The 25,782-nt window shown below is 47.4% G+C and overlaps 1 protein-coding gene across 4 annotated transcripts in view; it reads right to left on the reverse strand.

Moving 5' to 3' along the window:
* Positions 1-25,782, reverse strand: part of PHKB (phosphorylase kinase regulatory subunit beta) — a 130,399-nt gene that overhangs the window by 14,939 nt on the left and 89,678 nt on the right. For all 4 annotated transcript variants that reach the window (XM_040410496.1, XM_040410494.1, XM_040410497.1 and 1 more), the window contains 9 exons: positions 25,447-25,605; positions 24,179-24,273; positions 19,104-19,159; positions 16,875-16,968; positions 13,765-13,848; positions 13,112-13,216; positions 8,890-8,972; positions 8,709-8,799; positions 393-454 (listed from right to left, as the gene is read on the reverse strand). In XM_040410496.1, coding sequence (XP_040266430.1) covers positions 393-454; positions 8,709-8,799; positions 8,890-8,972; positions 13,112-13,216; positions 13,765-13,848; positions 16,875-16,968; positions 19,104-19,159; positions 24,179-24,273; positions 25,447-25,605 — 829 coding nt within the window. The remainder of the gene's footprint in view (positions 1-392; positions 455-8,708; positions 8,800-8,889; positions 8,973-13,111; positions 13,217-13,764; positions 13,849-16,874; positions 16,969-19,103; positions 19,160-24,178; positions 24,274-25,446; positions 25,606-25,782) is intronic.

Here is a 25,782-nt window from a genome sequence, read left to right on the forward strand (position 1 = left end):
CCGTACAAGAGCGGTGACCACTCCATTCACCGCTATGGAACTGCCAGAAATAACCAAGCCAGCGCTCGTCTATTTTCAGCAGTCCCATATAATCGGAGGTCGGCCGTGCATGTGCAGCCGCTTCTCACTCACTTTGGGGTCCCATTCTGGAGATAGGTGCTGATCACAGAGGTGGGACCGGCACCTATCTGACAATGGTGGCATATCCTAGCAATAGGTCACCAACGTCTAAGATGAGACAACCCCTTTAAGAAATTTACACCAGGGCAGATAAGCTGTTTTCATATTGTGTGTAGTGTCCCTTTAAGAATCCTGTTAAGGGGTGACTCCTGGCATAGCTGGGCAGTATTTGCTGTACAGCAGTAGGGGATGTGGATGGGGTGGTTACTTACATGTCTGACTCACTGATCCTTAAGAAGTCCAGCTGCTCGACCATTGCTCCAGATATAAGAGTCTGTAGGAAGAAACAGTCAGTAAGCAGAAGGAGAACCCCGATCCGGCAACAAGCAGCATCTGATCCAGATCTGGGCAGAGGTCCTGACCCTTCGAGGGGTTTTTTAAGAAGACAAGCTATCATACTTTGCAGGTAGTGCATTAAAATACATTAATAGTTAAGTATCCTATAAAAATGTGTTATACTCTAGTCACATCCAAAGCTGCATTCAACGTTCTGTTAACTGCCATGCGGAACCCAACAAAATGAAAGCTTACCTCATGCTCAGTGGTGCAGTGCATTGTGGGAGATGTGATGTTTTCTGGCAGAATGGACAAATAAAAACTACATCTCAGGGCCCGGGAGATAGATAGAAACAGATTTGGATGTGACTGGAGTACAAGCATTTGCAATGATCTTTATTGGCTTAGCTGGCATCCCATATATCACTGCACTCGTCTGCACTGCATTCTGGGTGATGGATGCAGCATAATGTGAGGTCCTGTTGCTTATAAGAATTATAATGTGAATGCAGCTCTGGTTGTGACTGGAGTAAATGATGAGATCTGAACTCAGATATGAAATTCAGGATTACACTTGCCAGTGATCGTTTTTCCATGAGCCCATGACAGCACCCTTGAGAGACCGCCTCCATCCAGGACAGGAAACTTCGTGGAGAGCTCTTAAGGAGGGGCTCTGCCCCTATACCACCGGTTAATTGCGAGAACTTGTCCTAAAACACATCTAACACAAACTCTCTCTAAGGGTAATCCTGAATTTCCCTTACGCCCATGACGGCACCCTTGAGAGAAGATCTAGAATAGTAACTAGCTTAGGGGGGTAGGACCACTGCCTGCAAGACCTTCCTGCTGAAAGGTACACGGTCCTTAGAGTCTAAATCTAACCTGTAGTGAAGAAACAAAGTACATGGAGACTTCCAGGTGGCAGCCCTACAGATCTGTCCTAGAGATGCATCAGTCCTGTCGGCACAAGAAGCAGACATGGCTCTGGTTGAGTGAGCACCAAATCCCAAAGGGGGAGTTTTCCCCGCTGAGGAATAGGCTAAAGCGATAGCCCCCCCCGCTATCCATCTGGATAGAGTTCTAGAAGAAACTTTATTACCTTTGTTTCTTCCACTGTACAAAGTCTAGAGGATTTCCTCCATTGACCAGTGACTTTCAGATATGTACAAAGTCTAGAGGATTTCCTCCATTGACCAATGACTTTCAGATATTCAGACAGGCATCTTTTAATGTCTAGATAATGGAGCCTCCTCTCTTTCTCGTTCTTTGGGGATTGACACAAGGATGGAAGAACAATGTCTTGGGTCCTATGAAACAGGGAGACCACTTTAGGTAGAAAAGAAGGATCTGATTTAATGAGCACTCTGTCCTCCAGGATGTTCGTATAAGGGTCTATCCACACGTCCGTAGTGCATTGCGGATCCGCAATACACCCGGCCGTCACCACCATAGAACTGCCTATTCTTGTCTGCAATTGCGGACAAGAATAGGACATGCTCTATTTTTTCTGGAGCCGCGGACCGGAAGATCGGGGCCGCGCTCCGGGAATGCGGATAGCACAGTGTGCTCTCCGCATCCATTCCGTCCCCATAAAGAATGAATGGGTCCCCACCCGTTCCACAGAATTGAGGAACGGGTGCGGACACATTCACGGACGTGTGAATGGACCCTAAGGAGGAGAGGCTGAAAAGGCAGAAATCTCACCCACATGCCTGGCAGAGGTGACGGCCACCACAAAAGCAGTTTTGAAAGAAAGTTTTAATAGATAAATCCTGAATCCTGCAGAGGTTCGAAAGGAGGCTCCATAATTCTAGACAAAACTAGATTAAGATCCCACGGGGGAAAGGAAGATCTGATCACAGGCTTAATCCTACTAACCGCTTTAAAGAACCTCCTAATCCACGGATGATTGGCAATAGGGAAATCAAAGAAAGCACTAAGGGCAGAAACTTGAACTTTAAGGGTACTAAGTCTTAGGTTCTTTTCAAGACCCTTTTGTAAAAAAATCCAAAATTTTGGACATAGGAGGAGAACTCAAGGGATCTACCGGGACTTTATAAAAATTTAAGAAGGTCTTCCATACTCTGATAGTAGAGGTTACTTCTTTCCTACATAATAAAAGGGTAGATACAACTTCCTTAGAAAGACTCCTACGCTCTAGAATTTCCCCTTCAAATACCAGGCTGTTAGATGAAGGTTTCTCCCTTCCGGATGGAAGACAGGACCCTGAAACAACAGATCCTGCCTGTCCAGAAGAATCCAGGGATCTGCAAGAGATAGCTCCCTCAACCAAGTCAACCACGTTCTCCTTGGCCAGAAAGGGGCGATTAGAATGAGCCTCATCTGTTCCTGCCTCAGCTTCTGTAATACCCTCGGAAGAAGTCTTAGAGGAGGAAAGGCATACAGAAGCTGATCCGGCCACGGAAGGGAGAAGGAGTCTATCCCTGACGGAAAATTTTTCGGATTTAGAGAAAATAATAGGTTTCATTTTTTGTTCTGTCTGGTTGCAAAAAGGTCAACTTAAAGGTTGGCCGCACAGCTGAACTATCTAACTGAAGACTTCTTGGTTTAAACACCATTCTCCCCGATCCAAATGGTTTCTGCTTAGATGATTCGCCACCTTGTCTTCTGTTCCCTCTACAGCCTTGATGAAAGGAACTTAAGGAACAATTAGAGAAAAAAATGCCTGCAGCTAAGGACATACCATTTTCTGACCTTGTCCCTCCTGGCCTGTTTAGGTAGGATACCACTGTGACGCTGTCTGAGAAGATTTTTACTCCCTTTCCTTGTATTTTGGGTATGAATTCTCTTAAGGCCAACAGAACCGCTCTCAGCTGCCTCATATTCTGGGAATCCTGACTCTGCCGAACCCCCCACTGACAATAGGCCCCCACATGGTCGGACTGGCATCCGTGGTGATGGTTATTTGCTCCTGTAGATCCCAAGGGAGGCCCTGAGTCAGATTTGAAGGTTCCAGCCACCGGGTTAAGGATTGTATCACCTGAGGGGTGGGAGGAAGTGGGGCATTCAACGGGGACAATGACCCCTGCCACTCTTTTAGAATCTGCCATTGAAGCGCCCTGGAGGGAAACAGGGCCCAGCAGGTATCATGGAGGTCATTCTGCCTAATACTGCCATCCCTTGCCTGATAGTTAGATTTTTTGACGCTACCAGGGACCGCAGGTTCTCTCTTATTTGGGATATCTTGCGCTTGTGCAACGTAGCTTCACAGAATCCAGAATCAGTCCTAGAAACACACACCCTTGGGAAGGGGTCAGGTTTGACTTTTCCCAGGTTATCTGCCACCCTAGCTTTGCTAGAATTTCTATTACTTCTAGAAGATGAGAGGTTAGAAGGTCTTCGGATTCTGACACCACTAGAAGATCGTCCAAATAATGAATAACCAGAATGTCTCTGTTATGTGGCCATAACCTCTGCCATCAGTTTTGTAAAGAGCCAAACGGAAGTGCTCTGTATTGTAAATGGTGAACTTGGCCTTCCATAGACACTGCCACTCTGAGATATTTTTGAAAATCTGCATGAATTGGGATGTGATAACAGGCATCCTTTATGTCTATGGTGGCCATGACACAGTCTTTGAAGAGATGTTTTATTGCAGACTGTAGGGATTCCAGTCTGAATTGTTTGTATTTTAGGTACTGATTTAAGTCTCTCAGATTAATAATCATTGGGACCAATAAGAACCCTTCCTCTTCTCGGAGTCTGGAACAGGAACAAGAACCTTTTTCTTTAAAAGGGGAAAAAACTTCTTGTCTTAGTGCAAAGTCTCTTACAGAATTTGGAACCAGATATGTAATTTTGAATCTTTCTGGTGGGGAAGAGATAAACTCTGGAAGAAACCAGTCTTTTATAATACCAATAATCCAAAGGCTTGCCGAGATTTTTTCCCAAGCCCGAGAAAAAAGAGAAAGTCTTCCCCCCCCCCCCCCCCCCCACGGGACAGTAACTGTCACTGTTGACCAGCCTTGGGCCTTGAGTGGACTGGGTATTAAAGAGGAATCCCTTATCCTTTCTACCTCTGTTTTCTTTCCAATTATTCTGCTTTTTGTCTGTTCTATTGAAAATTTTTCTGTTTCTGCAAAAAAATATTTTTTGGTCTTTTAGGGGGTCTGGAAACAGGAAAGCCTTTTTTGTTGTCAGAGGCCTTTTCTAAAAGGTCGTCCAAAACCGACCCAAAAAGGAAATCTCCCTGGTACGGAATAGAGCAAAGCTTATTTTTTGAACCCGTGTCACCAGACCACCCCTTAAGCCAAATGGCCCTCCTAGCAGAATTAGATAGAGCTGCTGACCTGGCATTTAATCTTAATGCATCCACAGAAGCATCCAAAATTAGTTCCACCGCTTTAAAGATGGTAGCAAACAACCCTAGCACCTGGTCTCTGGAGGTTTTATTCTGGATATGGGACTCCAACTCTTGTAAGCCATAACTTTAAAGACCTGGCAGTAGAGGTAGTGGCAATATTTGGTTTAAATGCCTGAGTAGAGGCCTCCCATACTTTAAGGTATACTTCTGCCCGTCTATCCATCGGATCTTTCAAGACACTGAGGTCCTCAAAAGGCAAAGCAGACCTTTTAGAAATCTTGGCGATTTAGGAGGCCTATCCCAGCAGGAGGACTCTCCTTCATCAAAAGGATATTTCCTTTAACATTTCTAGGGATAAAAAACTTCTGGTCAGGTTTTTTTCCACTCTTTCTGAATTTATATTTTCGTTTGGAAAGACTCTTGATCTTTTGTGCCCCAAACATTTTATCTTGAATAGATTTTTGTTCCCTAGATTCATCCACCTTCAATAGTGGCTCTAAGAGCCTTGAGCAGAGAATCCGTATCCTCAGGGGAAAATAAAGGTCTACCCGTGGTTTCTTCATCTGAGGAAGAGTTTGATTCTTCTAGGATTTCTTCTTGCTCATTCTCGTCCAAAGACTCCGAAACGGATACTATATTAGAGTGACCCTGCTTGCCCGAGGCTGAGGAAGGGAGGCACTTTTTAAACATTTTCATTGAATCGGACACTTCAGGTTTGACAATATCTTTGATACTCTGAAGTAGTGATGGGGATTCCTCCTCTACCACCTTGTTCACACAATGCTGACATAGCATTGTGAGTTTTTTCTTGCATACAGCACTCATCCTTTACATTTAGTGGCAGCTTTCCTAGGGCCCTCTCTGATATTCTAAAATAAAATAAGAGAATAAGCCCCTATTAGACATTGAAGGAAGAAATAAAAAGGTGGGGATTGACCCCCCTAACCCCACCAGGAATACCTGTCTGGCGTCATGACCCTCCTGGACATCAGCGGGCTGACTACCCTCTTCCTCCATGGTACCAGACAGGGATGGAGAGTTTTCCATAAGTTGATCCACAGATGCTTGCCGGCTGGCTGGGTTCCTTCTAACCGCGCGCTGAAGGGTTTAAATACCCTAGGTTGGGTCCCTGCTGGCGGCCCTTGCAGCAGGGAATGTCCCTCCCCTTACTTCCTCCCCTTTCCCTGTAGCCACATGCGTTCCAAATACCGGAAGTAGCTTCCTGCAACTTCCGGTTCGCGCGCAGAGCACGCCGAGAAAACTGTAAGCCCGCCCCCTGCCTCTGTAAGTTGCTCCAGGCCGGGAGGAAGGCAGAGAAAAGGCCCTGGACCTCCTGAACACTGCCAGGAGGATCCAGCGTGCCAGCATCACCTCCCGGTTATGCTGGGACTGCCCAGGAACACCGGCCCGACAGAACACATCCAGGACCCAGAAGGATTGGCCCAAGACTTAGCAGGCGGCTCCTAGTGGAGTCTTATGCCGCACCAGGTAACGCCTATAAATGTTGTACCTCGGGGGCTCCTGCAGCCTGATCCTAGCTCTCCACATAGACGTCCTATCCATAGGACAGGAAACAGAAACTGGTGGTATAGGGGCAGAGCCCCTCCTTAAGAGCTCTCCACATAGACATCCTATCCATAGGACAGGAAACAGGAACTGGTGGTATAGGGGCAGAGCCCCTCCTTAAGAGCTCTCCACATAGACGTCCTTTCCATAGGACAGGAAACAGAAACTGGTGGTATAGGGGCAGAGCCCCTCCTTAAGAGCTCTCCACATAGACATCCTATCCATAGGACAGGAAACAGAAACTGGTGGTATAGGGGCAGAGCCCCTCCTTATGAGCTCTCCACATAGACGTCCTATCCATAGGACAGGAAACAGAAACTGGTGGTATAGGGGCAGAGCCCCTCCTTATGAGCTCTCCACATAGACGTCCTATCCATAGGACAGGAAACAGAAACTGGTGGTATAGGGGCAGAGCCCCTCCTTAAGAGCTCTCCACATAGACGTCCTTTCCATAGGACAGGAAACAGAAACTGGTGGTATAGGGGCAGAGCCCCTCCTTATGAGCTCTCCACAAAAGTTCCTGTCCTAGATGGAGGCGGTCTCTCAAGGGTGCTGTCATGGGCGTAAGTGAAAACTGGGGGCGCAGTGAGGGATGCAGGCGAGTCATCTGCTATTTGTTGCTTTGGCTCTCCCTCCCCCGTTGCCGTCTTTAGTTTATGGCGCTGGGAACATAAAGCTTTTTTGGAACCTTTCCTGTAAAGAGGCGAAATCTGAATTAATTGGCAAAAGTTCAGAGCCCGGGGAGGTAAATCACAGAATTGGCCGCCAACGAGCAGAACTTTAAAAGTGTTCTATTATTTTAATTGTTTTCTCTAAAGCTCCGTCATTAAGTAAAGTGGTAGAGCGGGAGGAAACAACCCAAAACCTCCAGACGGGAGCAGCTCTCTTCTTTTTGGGAAATTCAACTTCATGCGTTTACACGAGGTGAGGGTTAAAAAAACAACAACATGAAACAGAGCGCAGCGCCCCCTACAGAGAGGCATTTTCTTGGTTAGATCTTCTGGGAAAGCTGGGTGACAACCTAGAAACCAGTACAGCTTCCTTGGGTGCTCCTCAGCTTTACCAGGTTCCTGAAAGGCTAGTGATGATCCATCCTTCACTCCCACAACCAGACATATCTATTCAGGAACCTGGAAAAGCTGGGTGACAACCCCAAAACATGTATAACATATGTATAACTATAAAATATAGCTTACAACTTACATTGGGACTTCCACAGCTTTTCCAAGGTCCTGAATGGTCAATCTGCCTAGCGGTGATGCACTGTCCACTCCCATAACCAAATAGCTTTTTCCAGGAACTTGGAAAAGCTGAGTGACAACCCCAAACACATGGATAGCTACAACTACGGCTCCCTTGCGAGCTGTTCCCCAGCTTTCCCAGGTTCCTGAATGGCTAACAATGACACACCCTCCATTCCCACAACCAAATATATCTATCCAGAAAGCTGGGTGACATGTCAGAAATATAAATACTATATTTTCAATAGGTTTTTTTTGCAACAGAAAATAAACATATAAAACAAAATAAAAATGAAAAATTTTTTTTTTTTTGCTTTTATTTTATGTTTTTAACAGGCAGGGAGCAGCGGCGGTGAGGAGGAGGAGGAGGAATTGCCGCCATCGACTTGTCACTTATGTGAGATTAAAGTAAATCTGAAGGTTTGGAGCAATTCACAGGTTCTATGAATAAGTAAAAAGAGCTAAAAGCACAACGACTGTAAAGCCGAGAAACACAATCTGGTCAATTATTCAGACGTCGAGGACTGTGCTGCGCCCCCTCCCTGCAACCACAGATGTAGCAGAGCTCGTCATGCCATCTGTGGGTTAACATAGGGCTGCACATAAACCTTCTGCATTACCTTAATACCTGGGCATACAAGTAAAAGCTCGTGGAAAATTCGGCTCTGCTACATCTGTAGAAACCAACTGCCAACAAGCAGTGAAGACGTATCATTAGCGATTTCACCGCACAGCAAGGTTAGGTCATGGCATCAAACCGATGCAGCGGGTATTTGGAACTGGAGATGTAGCAGAGCAGAATGTGTCATTGACCACTTTTTGTTACAGTCTGCACATAAATTCTGGCTATCCAAAAGTCATGCTCCCATACATTGGGTAAGCTTAGTGGGGGTGTAATGGTGGTCATATTGGATGTCACCCAGATTTCCCAGTACCAGATATAATATTTGAATACAACATACGGGTCCTCACAGATGAGCTCTTTGTAGCTGCAGTCCCAAAGCTGACCACTAGGGGACTAAGTTTAAACACGGCCTATATGAGGAGTTAGGGAAGGGGGCACATGTCCTCCATTATTTGCACCCCAATAGAGAGTGGATGAGACACAAGCTGTCACTTACCTGCAGTCTGTCCACGTGAACGTTGACACCTGCCACGTTTCCATTCTTAAAGGAGGCGAGCATGTCAAGGATGGGGTTAAACCGGCTCCCCCTGAGGATTAGAGAGTAGACAGGGGGCAGAGTTATGGAGGCTGCAGGGTGTCAGTGTAAAAATCCTAATTCTTATTAACTCCTGCTGTACCGGATGTTGTCCTCTCGAATCAGCACCAGGAACAGGGGGCGCCCCTTCATCTTCCAGTACTGCCGGATGAACTGCAGCGCGTTCTGCGAAAGAGACAAGGACCACAGGTAGCAGCAATCTCTCCCATCACTTCTGGTGCAGATTCCAAGGCTCCGCCAGCAGAGTATACAGCAGGAGAATCCATCATCTACATATCAAGTGCTAAGGACTGAGGAGCCGGAAGAGGTATATGTGTGGGGGCACTCTGCTGGGGTTTCTCCTTCAAGATCCTATCCCCTGGCATGGAGAGGGTTAAACACATTTTTGCAATTTTTCTGCCCTGGTGGGTTTGCACAGAGTCGCATTTACTTTAATAATCCCAGTAATTGAAATCGTTTTTGGCTACATTTCCCTAAACTCGTCAATTTGCAATAAGTGCGGAATTATTCGGGTGGGGGAGGATCACATAGAGACCTGCAGAAACACAAGTGATGTCTCAGCTGACATGTGACATACCGCCCAGCATACCCAGTTATACATCCCCACTGCTGGGAGGCTTTCCTGAGTGACAGATCTGCCTCATTCTGCAGCAGTAGGGAAGGCGAGTGTCCAAATCTGCTTCTCAGGACTAGGGATGCGCGAATCAACTTCGGATGAAACATCCGAAGTCGATTTGCATAATACTTCGTTTCAATACTGTGCCGAGCGAGCGCTCCGTACAGTATTAGGCCTCATGCACACGGCCGTTGTTTTGGTCCGCATCAAAGCCGCAGTTTTGGCGGCACGGGTGCGGACCCATTCACTTCAATGGGGCCGCAAAAGATGCGGACAGCACTCCGTCTACTGTCCGCATCTGTTGCTCCGTTCCGTGGTCCGTAAAAAAAATATAACCTGTCCTATTCTTGTCTGCGCTTTGCGGACAAGAATAAGCAGTTATATTAAAGGCTGTCTGTGCCGTTCCGCAAAATTGCGCAACGCACACGGACCCCATCCGTGTTTTGCGGACCGCAAAACACACAACGGTCGTGTGCATAAGGGCGTTAGAATGTATTGGCTCTGATGAGCCAAAGTTATTACTTCAGAAATCAATAACAACCTCAGAAATCTATTTCTACTTGGAACCGAACCAGAGTTCGGGAAATGTTTTTTTACAGTAGAAAATAATTTCTGAAGTTATTACCTGAAGTCTCGCGAGACTTCGCGAAGTAATAACTTTGGCTCATTGGAACCAATACATTCTAAGGCCTCATGCACACGAACGTTTTTTTTCACGGTCCGCAAAAACAGGGTCCGTAGGTCCGTGATCCGTGACCGTTTTTTCGTCCGTGGGTCTTCCTTGATTTTTGGCGGATCCACGGTCATGAAAAAAAAGTCATTTTGGTGTCCGCCTGGCCGTGCGGAGCCAAACGGATCCGTCCTGAATTACAATGCAAGTCAATGGGGACGGATCCGTTTGACGTTGACACAATATGGTGCCATTTCAAACGGATCCGTCCCCATTGACTTTCAATGTAAAGTCCGGAGTCCCTTTTATACCATCAGATCGGAGTTTTCTCCAATCCGATGGTATATTTTAACTTGAAGCGTCCCCATCACCATGGGAACGCCTCTATGTTAGAATATACTGTCGGATATGAGTTAGATCGTGAAACCTCATTTCCGACAGTATATTCTAACACAGAGGCGTTCCCATGGTGATGGGGACGCTTCTAGTTAGAATATACTACAAACTGTGTACATGACTGCCCCCTGCTGCCTAGCAGCATCCGATCTCTTACAGGGGGCCGTGATCAGCACAATTAACCCCTCAGGTGCCGCACCTGAAGGGGTTAATTGTACTATCATATCCCCCTGTAAGAGATCAGGGCTGCCAGGCAGCAGGGGGCAGACCCCCCCCCCCCCCCTCCCCAGTTTGAATATCATTGGTGGCCAGTGCGGCCCCCCCCCCTTCCTCCATTGTAATAAATCGTTGGTGGCACAGTGTGCGCCCCCCCCCCTTCCTCCCTCTATTGTAATAATTCGTTGGTGGCACAGTGTGGCCCCCCCCCCCCCGCCCCCTTCCTCCCTCTATTGTAATAAATCGTTGGTGGCAATCATTGGCCCCCCTCCCTCTATAGCATTAACAACATTGGTGGCCAGTGTGCGGCCTCCCATCTTGCGCCCCCCCCCCCCCCCCCCGATCATTGGTGGCAGCGGGTTACTAGCAATAGTACAAGATTCATACTTACCTGGGAGCTGTGATGTTCGTGTCCGGCCGGGAGCTCCTCCTACTGGTAAGTGACGGTTCATTTAGCAATGCGCCGCACAGACCTGTCACTGTCACTTACCAGTAGGTGGAGCTCCCGGCCGGACACGAACATCGCAGCAGCAGGTAAGTATTAATCTTCTACTATTGTACTATTGCTAAGTAACCATGGCAACGAGGACTGTAGTAGCGTCCTGGTTGCCATGGTTACCGATCGGAGCCCCAGCGATTAAACTGGGACTCCGATCAGAACTCCGCTGCCACCAATGATGATGGGGGGGAGGGGGGGGGGAGATGGGAGGCTGCACACTGGCCACCAACGTTGTTAATGCTATAGAGGGGGGGGGGGGGGGGGCAATGGGGGGCGCACACTGTGCCACCAACGATTTATTACAATAGAGGGAGGAAGGGGGGGGGGGCGCACACTGTGCCACCAACGAATTATTACAATAGAGGGAGGGGGGGGGTGCCGCACTGGCCACCAATGATATTCAAACTGGGGAGGGGGGGGGGTCTGCCCCCTGCTGCCTGGCAGCCCTGATCTCTTACAGGGGGATATGATAGTACAATTAACCCTTTCAGGTGCCGCACCTGAAGGGGTTAATTGTGCTGATCACGGCCCCCTGTAAGAGATCGGGTGCTGCCAGGCAGCAGGGGGCAGTCTTGTACACAGTTTGTAGTGTATTCTAACTAGAAGCGTCCCCATCACCATGGGAACGCTTCTGTGTTAGAATATACTGTCGGTTCTGAGTTTTCACGAAGTGAAAACTCAGCTTTGAAAAAGCTTTATGCAGACGGATCTTCGGATCCGTCTGTATAAAAACTAACCTACGGCCACGGATCACGGACACGGATGCCAATCTTGTGTGCATCCGTGTTCTTTCACGGACCCATTGACTTGAATGGGTCCGTGAACCGTTGGCCGTGAAAAAAATAGGACAGGTCATATTTTTTTCACGGCCAGGAAACACGGATCACGGATGCGGCTGCAAAACGGTGCATTTTCCGATTTTTCCACGGACCCATTGAAAGTCAATGGGTCCGCGAAAAAAAACGGAAAACGGCACAACGGCCACGGGTGCACACAACGGTCGTGTGCATGAGGCCTAAGACTGTACGGAGCGCTCGCTCCGTACAGTATTGAAACGAAGTATTATGCGAATAGTCTTCGGATGTTTCATCTGAAGTCGATTCACTCATCCCTAGTCAGGACCCTAGGAAAGCTGGGTGCAACACATGTAAGAACTAAGTTATGTAAGTTTTCACTCAGCTTTCCCAGAAACAGACAGCACTAGGACCCAGGTGGGCAGAATCTGCTGCTCATTATCCACGGCCGCTGAATCGTTATAACAATTAGAAGACCATAAGAAGCCGACAATTAATGATCCTGGCCGAGTTATGCCTTGTTACAGTGAATAATGGGAGTGATAGTCCCAGTAAATGATTCCTCTGCCCTAGAAATCCCTGACTGATTTACAAGTCCGGCTGGCAGGTCCTGGGATATAGCAGAGCCCAGGTGTCAGGGAAGAAGATTCAGGAAATTATCCGTCCAGTTTACTGAAGATTCATAAATTGAAAGAGAATTAGATTAGTGACGTCCTGCAGCCTCTATAGCTTGCCCTATACTCTAGTCACATCCAAAGCTGCATGCATTTTGAATTCTGCAGATTGCCCAATGGAGTCCATCAGTACCATGGCCAACACATGTCACACTGCACTAAGGTCACGTGATGCAGAAATGACAACAGGGCATCCTCTGAAGTTGCAGGTGGTTGGAACAATTAGCTGTCAGGCACAGCTTTGGCAGGAACTGGAGTATAAAACATAAAATCTGTACCCCCCCCCCCCTCCCCCCGCAAATGCCCTGACTGGCAGAGCACAGGTCAATTTTTGCTGCATGCTAATTTATTTTAGCACTGAGTGCTGGATTATTGGAATTTCTGAGATTATGGAGAATGAGCGGACACACGGAGTACGATTTGTGCACACGGGTCTTACCTGAATGTCATCAATGAGCAGCATGACGTCCTGGGACATGTAGAAGTCGCTCAGGTCAAACACGATGGGGTAACAGACGACCGTCTTCCCCAGGATACGATAAATCTGCCGACAAAAATGTGACAAATACATGAATGGGCTCTTTAAGACACAGGTGGAGTGCGCCAGAAGCATGTCTGTACCCAAACAGAGCACTGGGGGTGCAAAATGGCTACTGTATCCTATACAGATGTAGCAGAGCTGAAGGAGTTTAGAATTCTCTTGTGATTAAGGGTCCAAGGGAGAAGCACCTTTAATTGGCAATCCACAGCATAATATAGTGGGGTGACCCAAAGAGAGTATTTGGCAGGGGAGAGAACTCCCCCAACCCCCCTTTTGCATAAAGCAATAGGTTACCTTCAGCGAAAACCTCAAGGATAACTCGGCTCTGCTACATGAGGTCAAACCTAGATAGGACTCATCTCAGAGACACCAGATTGCTGGCTGCAAGTAGCTTCATGAATGGAAACACTCTTTAAATAGAGAGAGTAAGATTATTTCCTCCTTGCCAGCATAAAAGATTAGATTGTGAGCTCTTGGGGTTTGAGTCTGATGGGAGAGAAGCAACACGTGATACCACAGAGCACGGACACGAGACCTATGACGCTCCTGACCTTCGATGTCCCGAGGCACCCGATGGGTCTGTCTGGTCTTCCTGACAAACCCAACTTCTCATGGACCCCGAGCTGAAGATAGGCCTGTAAATAACCACAAGATATGTTAAAGGACCAGTGACCATATCAATAGGTTATAATGGTGTAGCAGCTTTAAAAGTCGAGACGCTGATATAATTGGCAAAGTACAGACCGTGGGGGCGGGGAGGTCTCTGTACCTATTACCGTCAGCCTCAGAGGGCTGATAACAGGGAGCAATAGACTGCCCTGCAAATTACAGCACAAACATATCATAGGAATCAGTGGTCTGCAAGCTGTGACCTTCTAGTTGTGGTTAAACTACAACTCCCAGCATGCTCTGACACCCTTCGTCTTGCTGGGAGTTGTAGTGTCACCACAGTTGCAGACCATATAAACCACAGGAGTGGGCGCCAGTACTTAGTGTCAAAGTTTAATACAGAGATAAAAAGAAACAAAGTATCTTATAAAAAGCGCTAATCTCCCATCTGGATACATTGTAATCGCGGAACAGAAATATTTAGTAATCTGCATACGGACAGCTAATCCATAACCCGACAGATTATCCCGTGACACAAGAGCCAATCCCTAGAAATCAAAGTGAAGCATCTACTGACCCCCATGGTGAAATAAAATGTTGTTTCCCAAGTTTTATGTAAAAAAAAAAAAAAAGTAGATAAATAAAGTTTAAAAAGAATCAGTCAGCAGTTTTGACAGTTTGCTAAACTGCTGACAGCACTAGGTAGAGACTGGGGAGAGCAAGACAAACATACATTTTGTGGAGCTTTTCATATCAGGAGTAGTGTGAATAAGATGCTTTATTTGACCAGGTTCTGCTCCGGCAAGTGTCCAGGAGGCGGATCTTCAATGTTAAGTGCTCTGCTTTAGACTGCTCCACAGCCCCTCCCCTTTAAGTGACAGCTGTAGTTGTCTTCTGGTTGGATTATACAGTGAGCAATTCATAGCGAAGCTCCGCCTCCTGGACACTTGCAGGAGCAGAACCTGGCAGAATAAAAGTTCATATGCACATTACTCCTGATGAGAAAAGCTCCACAAAAGGTACCTTTGTCCTGCTTTACCCAGTGCTCACTAGTGTTGTCAGCAGTTTATCATGGTCAAAACTGATGACAGGTACTCATCAATCACTTTGGGCAGCTTTCTAATTCCTCCCAATTTCAAGATCTCTGACTGCTTTCTGTGAATGGAAACATGCTTACATCCAGAGACTATAAACCTCTACAGACCCCATACCTCTCACAACTGATTGATCTAATTGTATCCAGGACGGACAATGCTCCAGACGGATACATTTCACCTGCACCGATACATTGTGGCTGACGCCGTACGTTTCCGTATAAATTACGCCATTTTTGGCACAGAGAGAATGGTATAAGTGCCTCATTAAGCGGCCGCTGGAAGGATCGGCTTCTCATTTGCAGGCGTCCAGTTTTCACAGGCTCTTTATTTGCAGCAGATTAAAAGCAGCCGCCATTAACAGCTCCGCTCCTGAAGACAGACGCTTCCTGGTGATAAATGGCCGCCGCGTGGACGAAGAAAACGGAATTGCAAATGTGTTTACTATTCCCAGGCAGAGGTAATAATGGATCATGGGGTGGAGGAGAGAAGAGTCGCAGGGTTGGATACAACAATGGCGCTGACAGTGAGCGCTCTGTACACCCACTACACATCTTACGGATTTCCATGCTGCTCCTCTCGGCGGTCAATAATCCAAAACCATTGTCCACAGGTTGTATCCAAATGAATGGGGCTGAGCTGCAATGCCAAACACAGCCACTGGAAAAGAGTGGCGCTGTCTGTGGGAAATAATCTCGTACAATCTCTGTCCAGATAATGAATGACAACTGGATGATGTTGAAGCATCTGTTGCACGATATAGACACTGACATACAGGACGAGGGCAGGAAATAAGCGGCGCCAAGTGCGAACTGACCCCAGGCCTTGAGGATGGCAGTGCGGCAATTATGTTGTCAGCTTGGGTAATGATTCGACTTCCTGTTTTTCTGACCCAAAGCACATGTCCAGACTGGCATCGGATGAGAGGCAGCGCCCACGGCTGCCAACCAGTCAGACATTACTAGGTGATGCCAGTCTAATCTACTTGCGGTTTCCTGGTTTCACCAGTGCAGCCATTACATACTATCGGGAGGGAGGTTGTCAGAGCCTCACGCCTCTCATCAATGCATTGTGGGAAGTGATATAGGAGTCTCAGCCATTTAGAAGTGTTGGAAAGCTGGAAATCAGAGCTGTAATGGCAGCCATCTTGGTTCTCACCCAGCTTTCCCAGAGACAGATAACTAAAAACAGTGGATTTTTACAGACTGCTCTGACCAATGCAACCTCAGGGCACATTTTTTATTTCAGGGGCAGCGCTCTTCAGTATGGCAGACATTCGTATCACACTCGGCGGGGCACTTATAACTGGTCTCTGTGGTCATCCTGAGAACTGCGCCAAGCAGCACCCCAGCACTTGACCTTCAGAGCAGGAAGCGTCATCCTTAGTTCGGGCATATGGCAGGATTATCAGCATAGCCAGTTGTACGAGTGACCTCGGTGGCATCGTGCGCTGCAGTGCTGAATCTCATCATCATGGATCTCGCTGCTTCCTCCATGGAAGGCGTCCTCATCTTGTAGACAGCCAGCTTGCCTGGCACCAGCAGGCAAGCAGAAGGGCCAAGCCTTGGAGCTGGCACGAGGCTGAGCTGTGACTGGCACTGCTTGTATTAATGACTGCACCCAGCCTCCTCTGTGCAGTAATCAAGGGTAAACACTGATACTACTTCCGATAATCCATGGCAGAGGTGCCCGCGCCGTACCTTTGCCCCCACCCCGCCGCCTGATTCACTGTGACTTACAATAACTGAGTCTCCACCATTCATAGACTTCCCGAGACAAATTACATCTCCATGATATAACAATGACTCACCACTAATAACATTAAGACTCGGCGATGTCAGGATAACGAGCGCAGATCAGTGCGGTCTGACTGTAAGTGACCGCCCCGGGAGAGCCACACGCCATCCTCGCCAGTGCAGAGGTCAGTGACACAACGTGACAGCCGCTAAGTAACTCACCTTCACCAGCTCCTGCTGCGGCCAAATCTGAATGGGCTCCACCTGTTGTGGGGTCTGAGTCTGAATACCGTAAGTGTTCAAAAACACCTGTAACCTGAGAGCAAAAGAGAAGAAGTCATTACAGGGTGCAGTATATTATATTCCTGTACATAGGAGCAGTATTATAGTAGTTATATTCTTGTACATAGGAGGCAGTATTACAGTAGTTATATTCTTGTACATAGGAGGCAGTATTATAGTAGTTATATTCTTGTACATAGGAGCAGTATTATAGTAGTTATATTCTTGTACATAGGAGGCAGTATTATAGTAGTTATATTCTTGTACATAGGAGGCAGTATTATAGTAGTTATATTCTTGTACATAGGAGGCAGTATTATAGTAGTTATATTCTTGTACATAGGAGGCAGTATTATAGCAGTTATATTCTTGTACATAGGAGCAGTATTATAGCAGTTATATTCTTGTACATAGGAGCAGTATTATAGCAGTTATATTCTTGTACATAGGAGCAGTATTATAGTAGTTATATTCTTGTACATAGGAGGCAGTATTATAGTAGTTATATTACTGTACATAGGAGCAGTATTATAGTAGTTATATTCTTGTACATAGGAGGCAGTATTATAGTAGTTATATTCTTGTACATAGCAGCAGTATTATAGCAGTACATAGGAGCAGTATTATAGCAGTTATATTCTTGTACATAGGAGCAGTATTATAGCAGTTATATTCTTGTACATAGGAGCAGTATTATAGCAGTTATATTCTTGTACATAGGAGCAGCATTATAGTAGTTATATTCTTGTACAGAGGAGCAGTATTATAGTAGTTATATTCTTGTACATAGGAGGCAGTATTATAGCAGTTATATTCTTGTACATAGGAGCAGTATTATAGTAGTTATATTCTTGTACATAGCAGTATTATAGTAGTTATATTCTTGTACATAAGAGCAGTATTATAGCAGTTATATTCTTGTACATAGGAGCAGTATTATAGTAGTTATATTCTTGTACATAGGAGCAGTATTATAGTAGTTATATTCTTGTACATAGGAGCAGTATTATAGTAGTTATATTCTTGTACATAGGAAGCAGCATTATAGTAGTTATATTCTTGTACATAGGAGCAGTATTATAGCAGTTATATTCTTGTACATAGGAGCAGTATTATAGTAGTTATATTCTTGTACATAGTAGCAGTATTATAGTAGTTATATTCTTATACATAGGAGCAGTATTATAGTAGTTATATTCCTGTATATAGGAGCAGTATTATAGTAGTTATATTCTTGTACATAGGAGGCAGTATTATAGTAGTTACATTCTTGTACATAGGAGGCAGTATTATACTAGTTATATTCTTGTACATAGGAGCAGTATTATAGTAGTTATATTCTTGTACATAGGAGCAGTATTATAGTAGTTCCATTCTTGTACATAGGAGGCAGTATTATAGTAGTTATATTCTTGTACATAGGAGCAGTATTATAGTAGTTATATTCTTGTACATAGGAAGCAGTATTATAGTAGATATATTCTTGTACATAGGAGCAGTATTATAGTAGTTATATTCTTGTACATAGGAGCAGTATTATACTAGTTATATTCTTGTACATAGGAGCAGTATTATAGCAGTTATATTCTTGTACATAGGAGGCAGTATTATAGTAGTTATATTCTTGTACATAGGAGGCAGTATTATAGTAGTTATATTCTTGTACATAGGAGCAGTATTATAGTAGTTATATTCTTGTACATAGGAGGCAGTATTATAGTAGTTACATTCTTGTACATAGGAGGCAGTATTATAGTAGTTATATTCTTGTACATAGGAGGCAGTATTATAGTAGTTACATTCTTGTACATAGGAGGCAGTATTATACTAGTTATATTCTTGTACATCAGGACTGTCACATTTATATGCCCAAACAAAAATTTTGCTCTTGGATATGGTTGAGAATTATATTTGTGACAGTAAAACGTTATAAACACCTTTTACTGAATTCATTTTCAGGCGTGAAACATCACAGATCGGGATCACAGCGGTGACTTCAGAGGAGATTTTTTAACAGGTTTCTTAGCAACAAGAAGATAAAAATCCTCCCAGACAATTTCCTAAGACAACTTCTTGCTTTACTGCACATGGTCATATACAGACGATTTATGGAATATCCTATAGAAGCTGTATAACGATATATCACATTTAGACGGAGGGAGGTCTTACCGCTGGCTCTCTGCTATTAGCGCCACGTGTATCATTGTGTCATTGTCCAGGGGCCCCTGAAAAAGAAATTAGGCAACGGCATGAGTAAATACAGGAGCAAGTACTGATTCATGAAGCAAGTTCCACATTGGTGCAGCATTGTTGCTGCCTGGAAACTATCAAAAAGCAGGCTAGCTGCTGCTTCTATGGTTTCCATACATACTTAGGACAGCTCAGTCTCATTAACGCCTATATATTTTGACCACAGCATGTAAATAATAACCATATAGTTATATCACTGGGTATTGGTCACTAGGACGCTGTTAGCCTGGCTCATTAATTCCGCAGTTGGGACTGGTCATAAACATTCATATGTAAAATATGTCAGCATTAGGGCCATCTGAATGTTTGACCCGCAGTCCCAGCAGGACACCATCATGCACAAGAGGGACAGAATAAAGGATAAGAGCTATATTAACAGCAGCTTGTTGATGGTTTCCTTAGAACATTCACGCCTGTATCCAAGCATAGTGATGTGTTGTAGCATGACTGCATTATTTACTGGAGTACCTGCTTGCTCACCCTCCACCATGCTTTACACTGCATCTCTACTTTTTCATACTGGTTCAAGTTTACTATTAAAATGAGGATACAGCGCACAAAAAGTGTGTGGAGTCTTGATATGGGGAGGGGTTTGTGCTTAGAACAAGTTCCCTTTAAATGTATTATTGCTTACAGTGGTCCCCAGTGATGTCAGTGCTCCCTATAAATTCACTTTTCTTCACCCCTACAGTATGGTTGCTTGCATGGCGTCCGCTTTACATATGATTTTCTGCCCCCTCGCCGGCAGTGTGTACATATTAGATTCAGTCCCAACACTGAAGAGTGATCACTTCTATTACTGATGTATGAGCCCTGCGAATAATGTGGAGAGGATCTACAGCAGAGGCAGTTGTAAGATGGCTGGACGGCGAGTGGCGTTCCAGTCACGACGTCCTTAATTAAATAAAGCGGGCGCACTGGTTCAGACTATTTCACTGCTAATGCATTTCTTTACACCAAGAACCATTAATCTCCTAGACAGCGCTGGGGCTCCTGGGGGCCGAGCAGCTGCCTTAAGGGAGGGGGGTGGCGGGGGTGCAGGATTCACTGCATTAGTTCAGATTCTGCAGCATGAACATATACCAAAAAATATAGAAAATGTATTTGTTTTATTGGGGATAATATGTCGCTGTCTAATAACTGGCGAAGAAGGAGAGCAATGGAGAGAGCCGGGGGAGCGATTAGTGGGACATGAACGGCGCAGGACGTCCTCTCTACAGTCATCGTGCAGACGGTGTCACAGACTGGTATTCTTCAAAAATAAAAGCATCCCCAAATCCCTGCTTTATCATCCATATTTCACTCTGGGTCTGGGGTCTATAATAAGGAATGAGCATGCTGGGTTTCAAAATGCCTCTGTTACCGCAGGTGACAAACCGCCAGAGGGTCTGGAGGGGCCACAGCCTATTCCCCTCTCCTCACTGACGGAAGATATATACAATAAAGTGGTAGGAATGACTGGAAGCCAAACAGGTCCATGGGCTACTTTACTTCCTGTGCCTCTCTTATTATACTGTTACTTTCTGGGTTTGTGGTCCTGGCCCTCTATTACTCTTCCAGACCACTGACCACTGTCTTATACATTCTTGGCTCTGGCTCCCTTTATTTATTATTTTTACTCCTCGGGTCCGGCTCCCCTCTCGTTACTCCTCGGGTCCGGCTCCCCTCTCGTTACTCCTCGGGTCCGGCTCCCCTCTCGTTACTCCTCGGGTCCGGCTCCCCTCTCGTTACTCCTCGGGTCCGGCTCCCCTCTCGTTACTCCTCGGGTCCGGCTCCCCTCTCGTTACTCCTCGGGTCCGGCTCCCCTCTCGTTACTCCTCGGGTCCGGCTCCCCTCTCGTTACTCCTCGGGTCCGGCTCCCCTCTCGTTACTCCTCGGGTCCGGCTCCCCTCTCGTTACTCCTCGGGTCCGGCTCCCCTCTCGTTACTCCTCGGGTCCGGCTCCCCTCTCGTTACTCCTCGGGTCCGGCTCCCCTCTCGTTACTCCTCGGGTCCGGCTCCCCTCTCGTTACTCCTCGGGTCCGGCTCCCCTCTCGTTACTCCTCGGGTCCGGCTCCCCTCTCGTTACTCCTCGGGTCCGGCTCCCCTCTCGTTACTCCTCGGGTCCGGCTCCCCTCTCGTTACTCCTCGGGTCCGGCTCCCCTCTCGTTACTCCTCGGGTCCGGCTCCCCTCTCGTTACTCCTCGGGTCCGGCTCCCCTCTCGTTACTCCTCGGGTCCGGCTCCCCTCTCGTTACTCCTCGGGTCCGGCTCCCCTCTCGTTACTCCTTGGGTGTGGGGTCCTCTCATTACTTCTTGGGCCTGGGGTCCGGCTCCTCTCATTACTTCTTGGGCCTGGGGTCCGGCTCCTCTCATTACTTCTTGGGCCTGGGGTCCGGCTCCTCTCATTACTTCTTGGGCCTGGGGTCCGGCTCCTCTCATTACTTCTTGGGCCTGGGGTCCGGCTCCTCTCATTACTTCTTGGGCCTGGGGTCCGGCTCCTCTCATTACTTCTTGGGCCTGGGGTCCGGCTCCTCTCATTACTTCTTGGGCCTGGGGTCCGGCTCCTCTCATTACTTCTTGGGCCTGGGGTCCGGCTCCTCTCATTACTTCTTGGGCCTGGGGTCCGGCTCCTCTCATTACTTCTTGGGCCTGGGGTCCGGCTCCTCTCATTACTTCTTGGGCCTGGGGTCCGGCTCCTCTCATTACTTCTTGGGCCTGGGGTCCGGCTCCTCTCATTACTTCTTGGGCCTGGGGTCCGGCTCCTCTCATTACTTCTTGGGCCTGGGGTCCAGCTCCTCTCATTACTTCTTGGGCCTGGGGTCCGGCTCCTCTCATTACTTCTTGGGCCTGGGGTCCGGCTCCTCTCATTACTTCTTGGGCCTGGGGTCCGGCTCCTCTCATTACTTCTTGGGCCTGGGGTCCAGCTCCTCTCATTACTTCTTGGGCCTGGGGTCCGGCTCCTCTCATTACTTCTTGGGCCTGGGGTCCAGCTCCTCTCATTACTTCTTGGGCCTGGGGTCCGGCTCCTCTCATTACTTCTTGGGCCTGGGGTCCGGCTCCTCTCATTACTTCTTGGGCCTGGGGTCCGGCTCCTCTCATTACTTCTTGGGCCTGGGGTCCGGCTCCTCTCATTACTTCTTGGGCCTGGGGTCCAGCTCCTCTCATTACTTCTTGGGTCTGGGGTCCGGCTCCTCTCATTACTTCTTGGGTCTGGGGTCCGGCTCCTCTCTCATTACTTCTTGGGCCTGGGGTCCGGCTCCTCTCTCATTACTTCTTGGGCCTGGGGTCCGGCTCCTCTCATTACTTCTTGGGTCTGGGGTCCGGCTCCTCTTTCATTACTTCTTGGGCCTGGGGTCCAGCTCCTCTCATTACTTCTTGGGTCTGGGGTCAGGCTCCTCTATCACAGGCAGGATAATGATCTGACTCCAGGATGAGACTTTGTCACAGAGAATGAATTCGCAGCTCTGGTCTCTGTATTGGAATTTCATGGGCGGCTGCACCTGATGAAGTGCTATCAGCCGCCGCGCTGTCATTTCCCAGTCCACTTATTCTCAGGGACTTTGTGGCGTCTGTTCGGCTCCTCTGCTGGATGCACTTCATACACACAGAAAAAAATGAATATCCAGACAAAATAGGAGAAATGCAACAGGCCCCTCCCCTTTTACTGGCCCCTCCTCCTTATTCATGCTCCTCCCCTCATTCTAGGTGCAGTAGGTGTGGATAATCCCTCTCACTTTGTAGTTATGATCGCACACAGCTGTAAGGCTACTTTCACACTGGCGTTTTGGCTTTCCGTTTGTGAGATCCGTTCAGGGCTCTCACAACAAGCGTCCAAAACGGATCAGTTTTCCCCTAATGCATTCTGAATGGAAAAGGATCCGCTCAGAATGCATCAGTTTGCCTCCGATCAGTCACCGTTCCGCTTGCAGCGTTTTGGTGTCCGTCTGATGAAACTGAGCCAATCTGGCACAATAGAAAACGGATCCGTCCATCCGTCTTGGCTATGTTAAAGATAATACAAACGGATCCGTTCTGAACGGATGCATGCGGTAGTATTATCTGAACGGATCGGTCCATGACAGATCCGCACAAAACTTGAGTGTGAAAGTAGCCTTAATATAATGGAAATCCTAATGAGCTTGTATTTACACAGCAGCAAATCGCAACAAGCAAAACTTCAGTGCAAAGCATGGGGGAGAGACAAAGTAGCGGCCTGAACCTCAGAGATACTGGATGTATTTCACACTACCTGAGATCCCAAAAGACCATGCAGCTCAGCTGGGGTGACTGATCAAAGTTGTGCCCTACTGGAGTAGAGCAGCAGTGTAAAGAATGGGGATGGACAGAGCAGCAGGACCTCCTGTAGTGTCACAGGGGTCCCTCCATCTGCTGTAACACAGGAGCGAAGCGTCACCCACACCAGGGATCACTGGGCGCTCAGCGGGTGCTACTTTCCAGGGACTCTTCACAATGACCTCCTGTATAACCGCACAGCAGCTGCTCGCAGGGAGTCACGACCACTACGCGTCGCAGGAAGCAGGCGCTGGGGGCACAGGCGAGTGGCTCCGCTATAGCTACAATTTACTGCCGATTAAATTATCTCAAATGTAAAATCACAAGAAGCTGTGACCCCGCCGCGCGAGACCGGGGGCGTCAAACTGCTGCGCCGACAGAGACGGTTACATGAACAGCAGATCTGCAAACACACGGAAACCATCTCAACAAGCACTGGATATGTGCACCGTTATCACACGGACCCCGACGTTCCTCAAGGCAGGGGTCGGCAGCGTTCTGATACTACGGGGGAGACTTACCAAAAATAGTGCTCAAAATGGTGCTAAAAAATGGCTCAGTTGCCCATAGCAACCAATCAGTTATCCTTTGCATCACTTTCAATTTCTTACAATTTACAAGATCCTTGTTAGCTGTCAGTGAATGAACACGATGTACAGGGAGTAAACCATCTTCCCATGCAAACCCCTGTCCTCCAGGATATGCGATTAGGGCCACTTACCTGGTTGGAGTACCTCATGCTGATGTTCCTCTGGTCGCTTCGATGGACGTAGCGATGCAAGGGGTCAATGTCTTTAGGGCTGATTAATTCCTCCACTACAAGGAAAAACAAAAGCATGGTTCCCGTCATCCACATCTCCATCCTATAGGCGTGGACAGTAATTCAGATCCACACAAGGTCTCCCACGCCTCATCAGAATCTCCCAGTGGTGCAGCCTCAGGCTTCGGGCCTGTAGCATCAAGTGCTCAGATATAATTAGACAGATGCTGGGAGGCTGTACCCGCTGTGGCGACACGAGGGCAGCAGCACCACTAGGTGATCACAGCGTCTGGGAAATATTGCAGTGTGTAGAAATGATGAAGAATGGCGCTGGGTGTCGTGGGGCTGGCGGCCATATCTCACGTTCTGCCGGAGAGAAGGGTAGTCTCAGGCGGAGACATAAATCTCGGCAGTTTTCCCGCAAAGTAGCGATGAAACGATGAACTGTTTGCTAAACAACTCCCCCGGTGACGGGGACCGGAGAAGTGACAGGATGAGTGAGCAAAACGCATTACTGAGCGCAGCGGCCGGGGAGCAGTCCTGCCGCTACACAAGCTATGACACGGGCATGGTGAAAGCGCTCTGCGGGTACCCGATCAGCCCACAGGCTCAGAGCAACACTACTCCCTCCGCTGATACTAGGTACTATCCTTGGCCTGTCACATTGGTAGCTACATTACTACACACTGCCGTGTCAGACTTAACTGCAGCTCTTGCATTCTATTCATAAACCAGGCGCCTCAGGAAGAGCAGATGACGTGCCTGATCTGTTTCAGAAAATATTCAGATTGAATTTGTATTCCCAATAAAATAGCAATTCTGGGGGACTTTTTCTGACAAATCTGTATCATACGATTCCTCTTTTATTCCTCCTGGAAATGTATGAAGAGACTGATAAGTAGGTGTTGCTATCTCTATTCAAATAGGTGACTGAGGGGACAGTATCAAAGGATTTAGGCACATGCCCTAGAGTGGTACAGTAATGCCCAGTTTCTAATTTAGCCATGCTTTTTCAGGAGGAGTAACAGAGGGACAGCGCAATGTAGAGTTTAAAAAAACAGATGCATTGTACTTGGCGGTGTTCATCTTCCCCATAAGCTTTGAATGGAGGGGCAGGGACTACCACCTGATTTAACCTCCTCAGCACACCCGGGAGCTCAGCACACTCGTGGGACCTTCTGATGATCTGGTACCGGATTACAGGAGTGTTAATGAACTAGGAGACTTACCCAGGAGCTTGGAGATGATCAGCAGCGCCTGTCCCCAGAGGAAGAGCTTGCCGTCCCGTCCGCAGTTACTGGGAAACCTCTTCTGACTATTGGGGTTCAGCTTCTCACCTTCCACAAAGTCCGCGGGGACGTGGAAATACTCCGGGATGATGGGGCACCCTGCGGGAGAAACACGGGTAACGGGCTCATCACCTGGTATAGCAGTGCTCGTCAGCCAATGAGTAACTACAACCCCCCCAGCGTGCAGGGCACAGTCAAATGATGACAGGTGCCGGGCGTTTTCCACTGACCCCACCCAAATAGAAGTCCCCAGTCTATCAACATACAGCGGTATTC

Source organism: Bufo bufo, chromosome 10 (assembly GCF_905171765.1).
Source record: "Bufo bufo chromosome 10, aBufBuf1.1, whole genome shotgun sequence".
NCBI classification, from domain to species: Eukaryota; Metazoa; Chordata; class Amphibia; order Anura; family Bufonidae; genus Bufo; species Bufo bufo.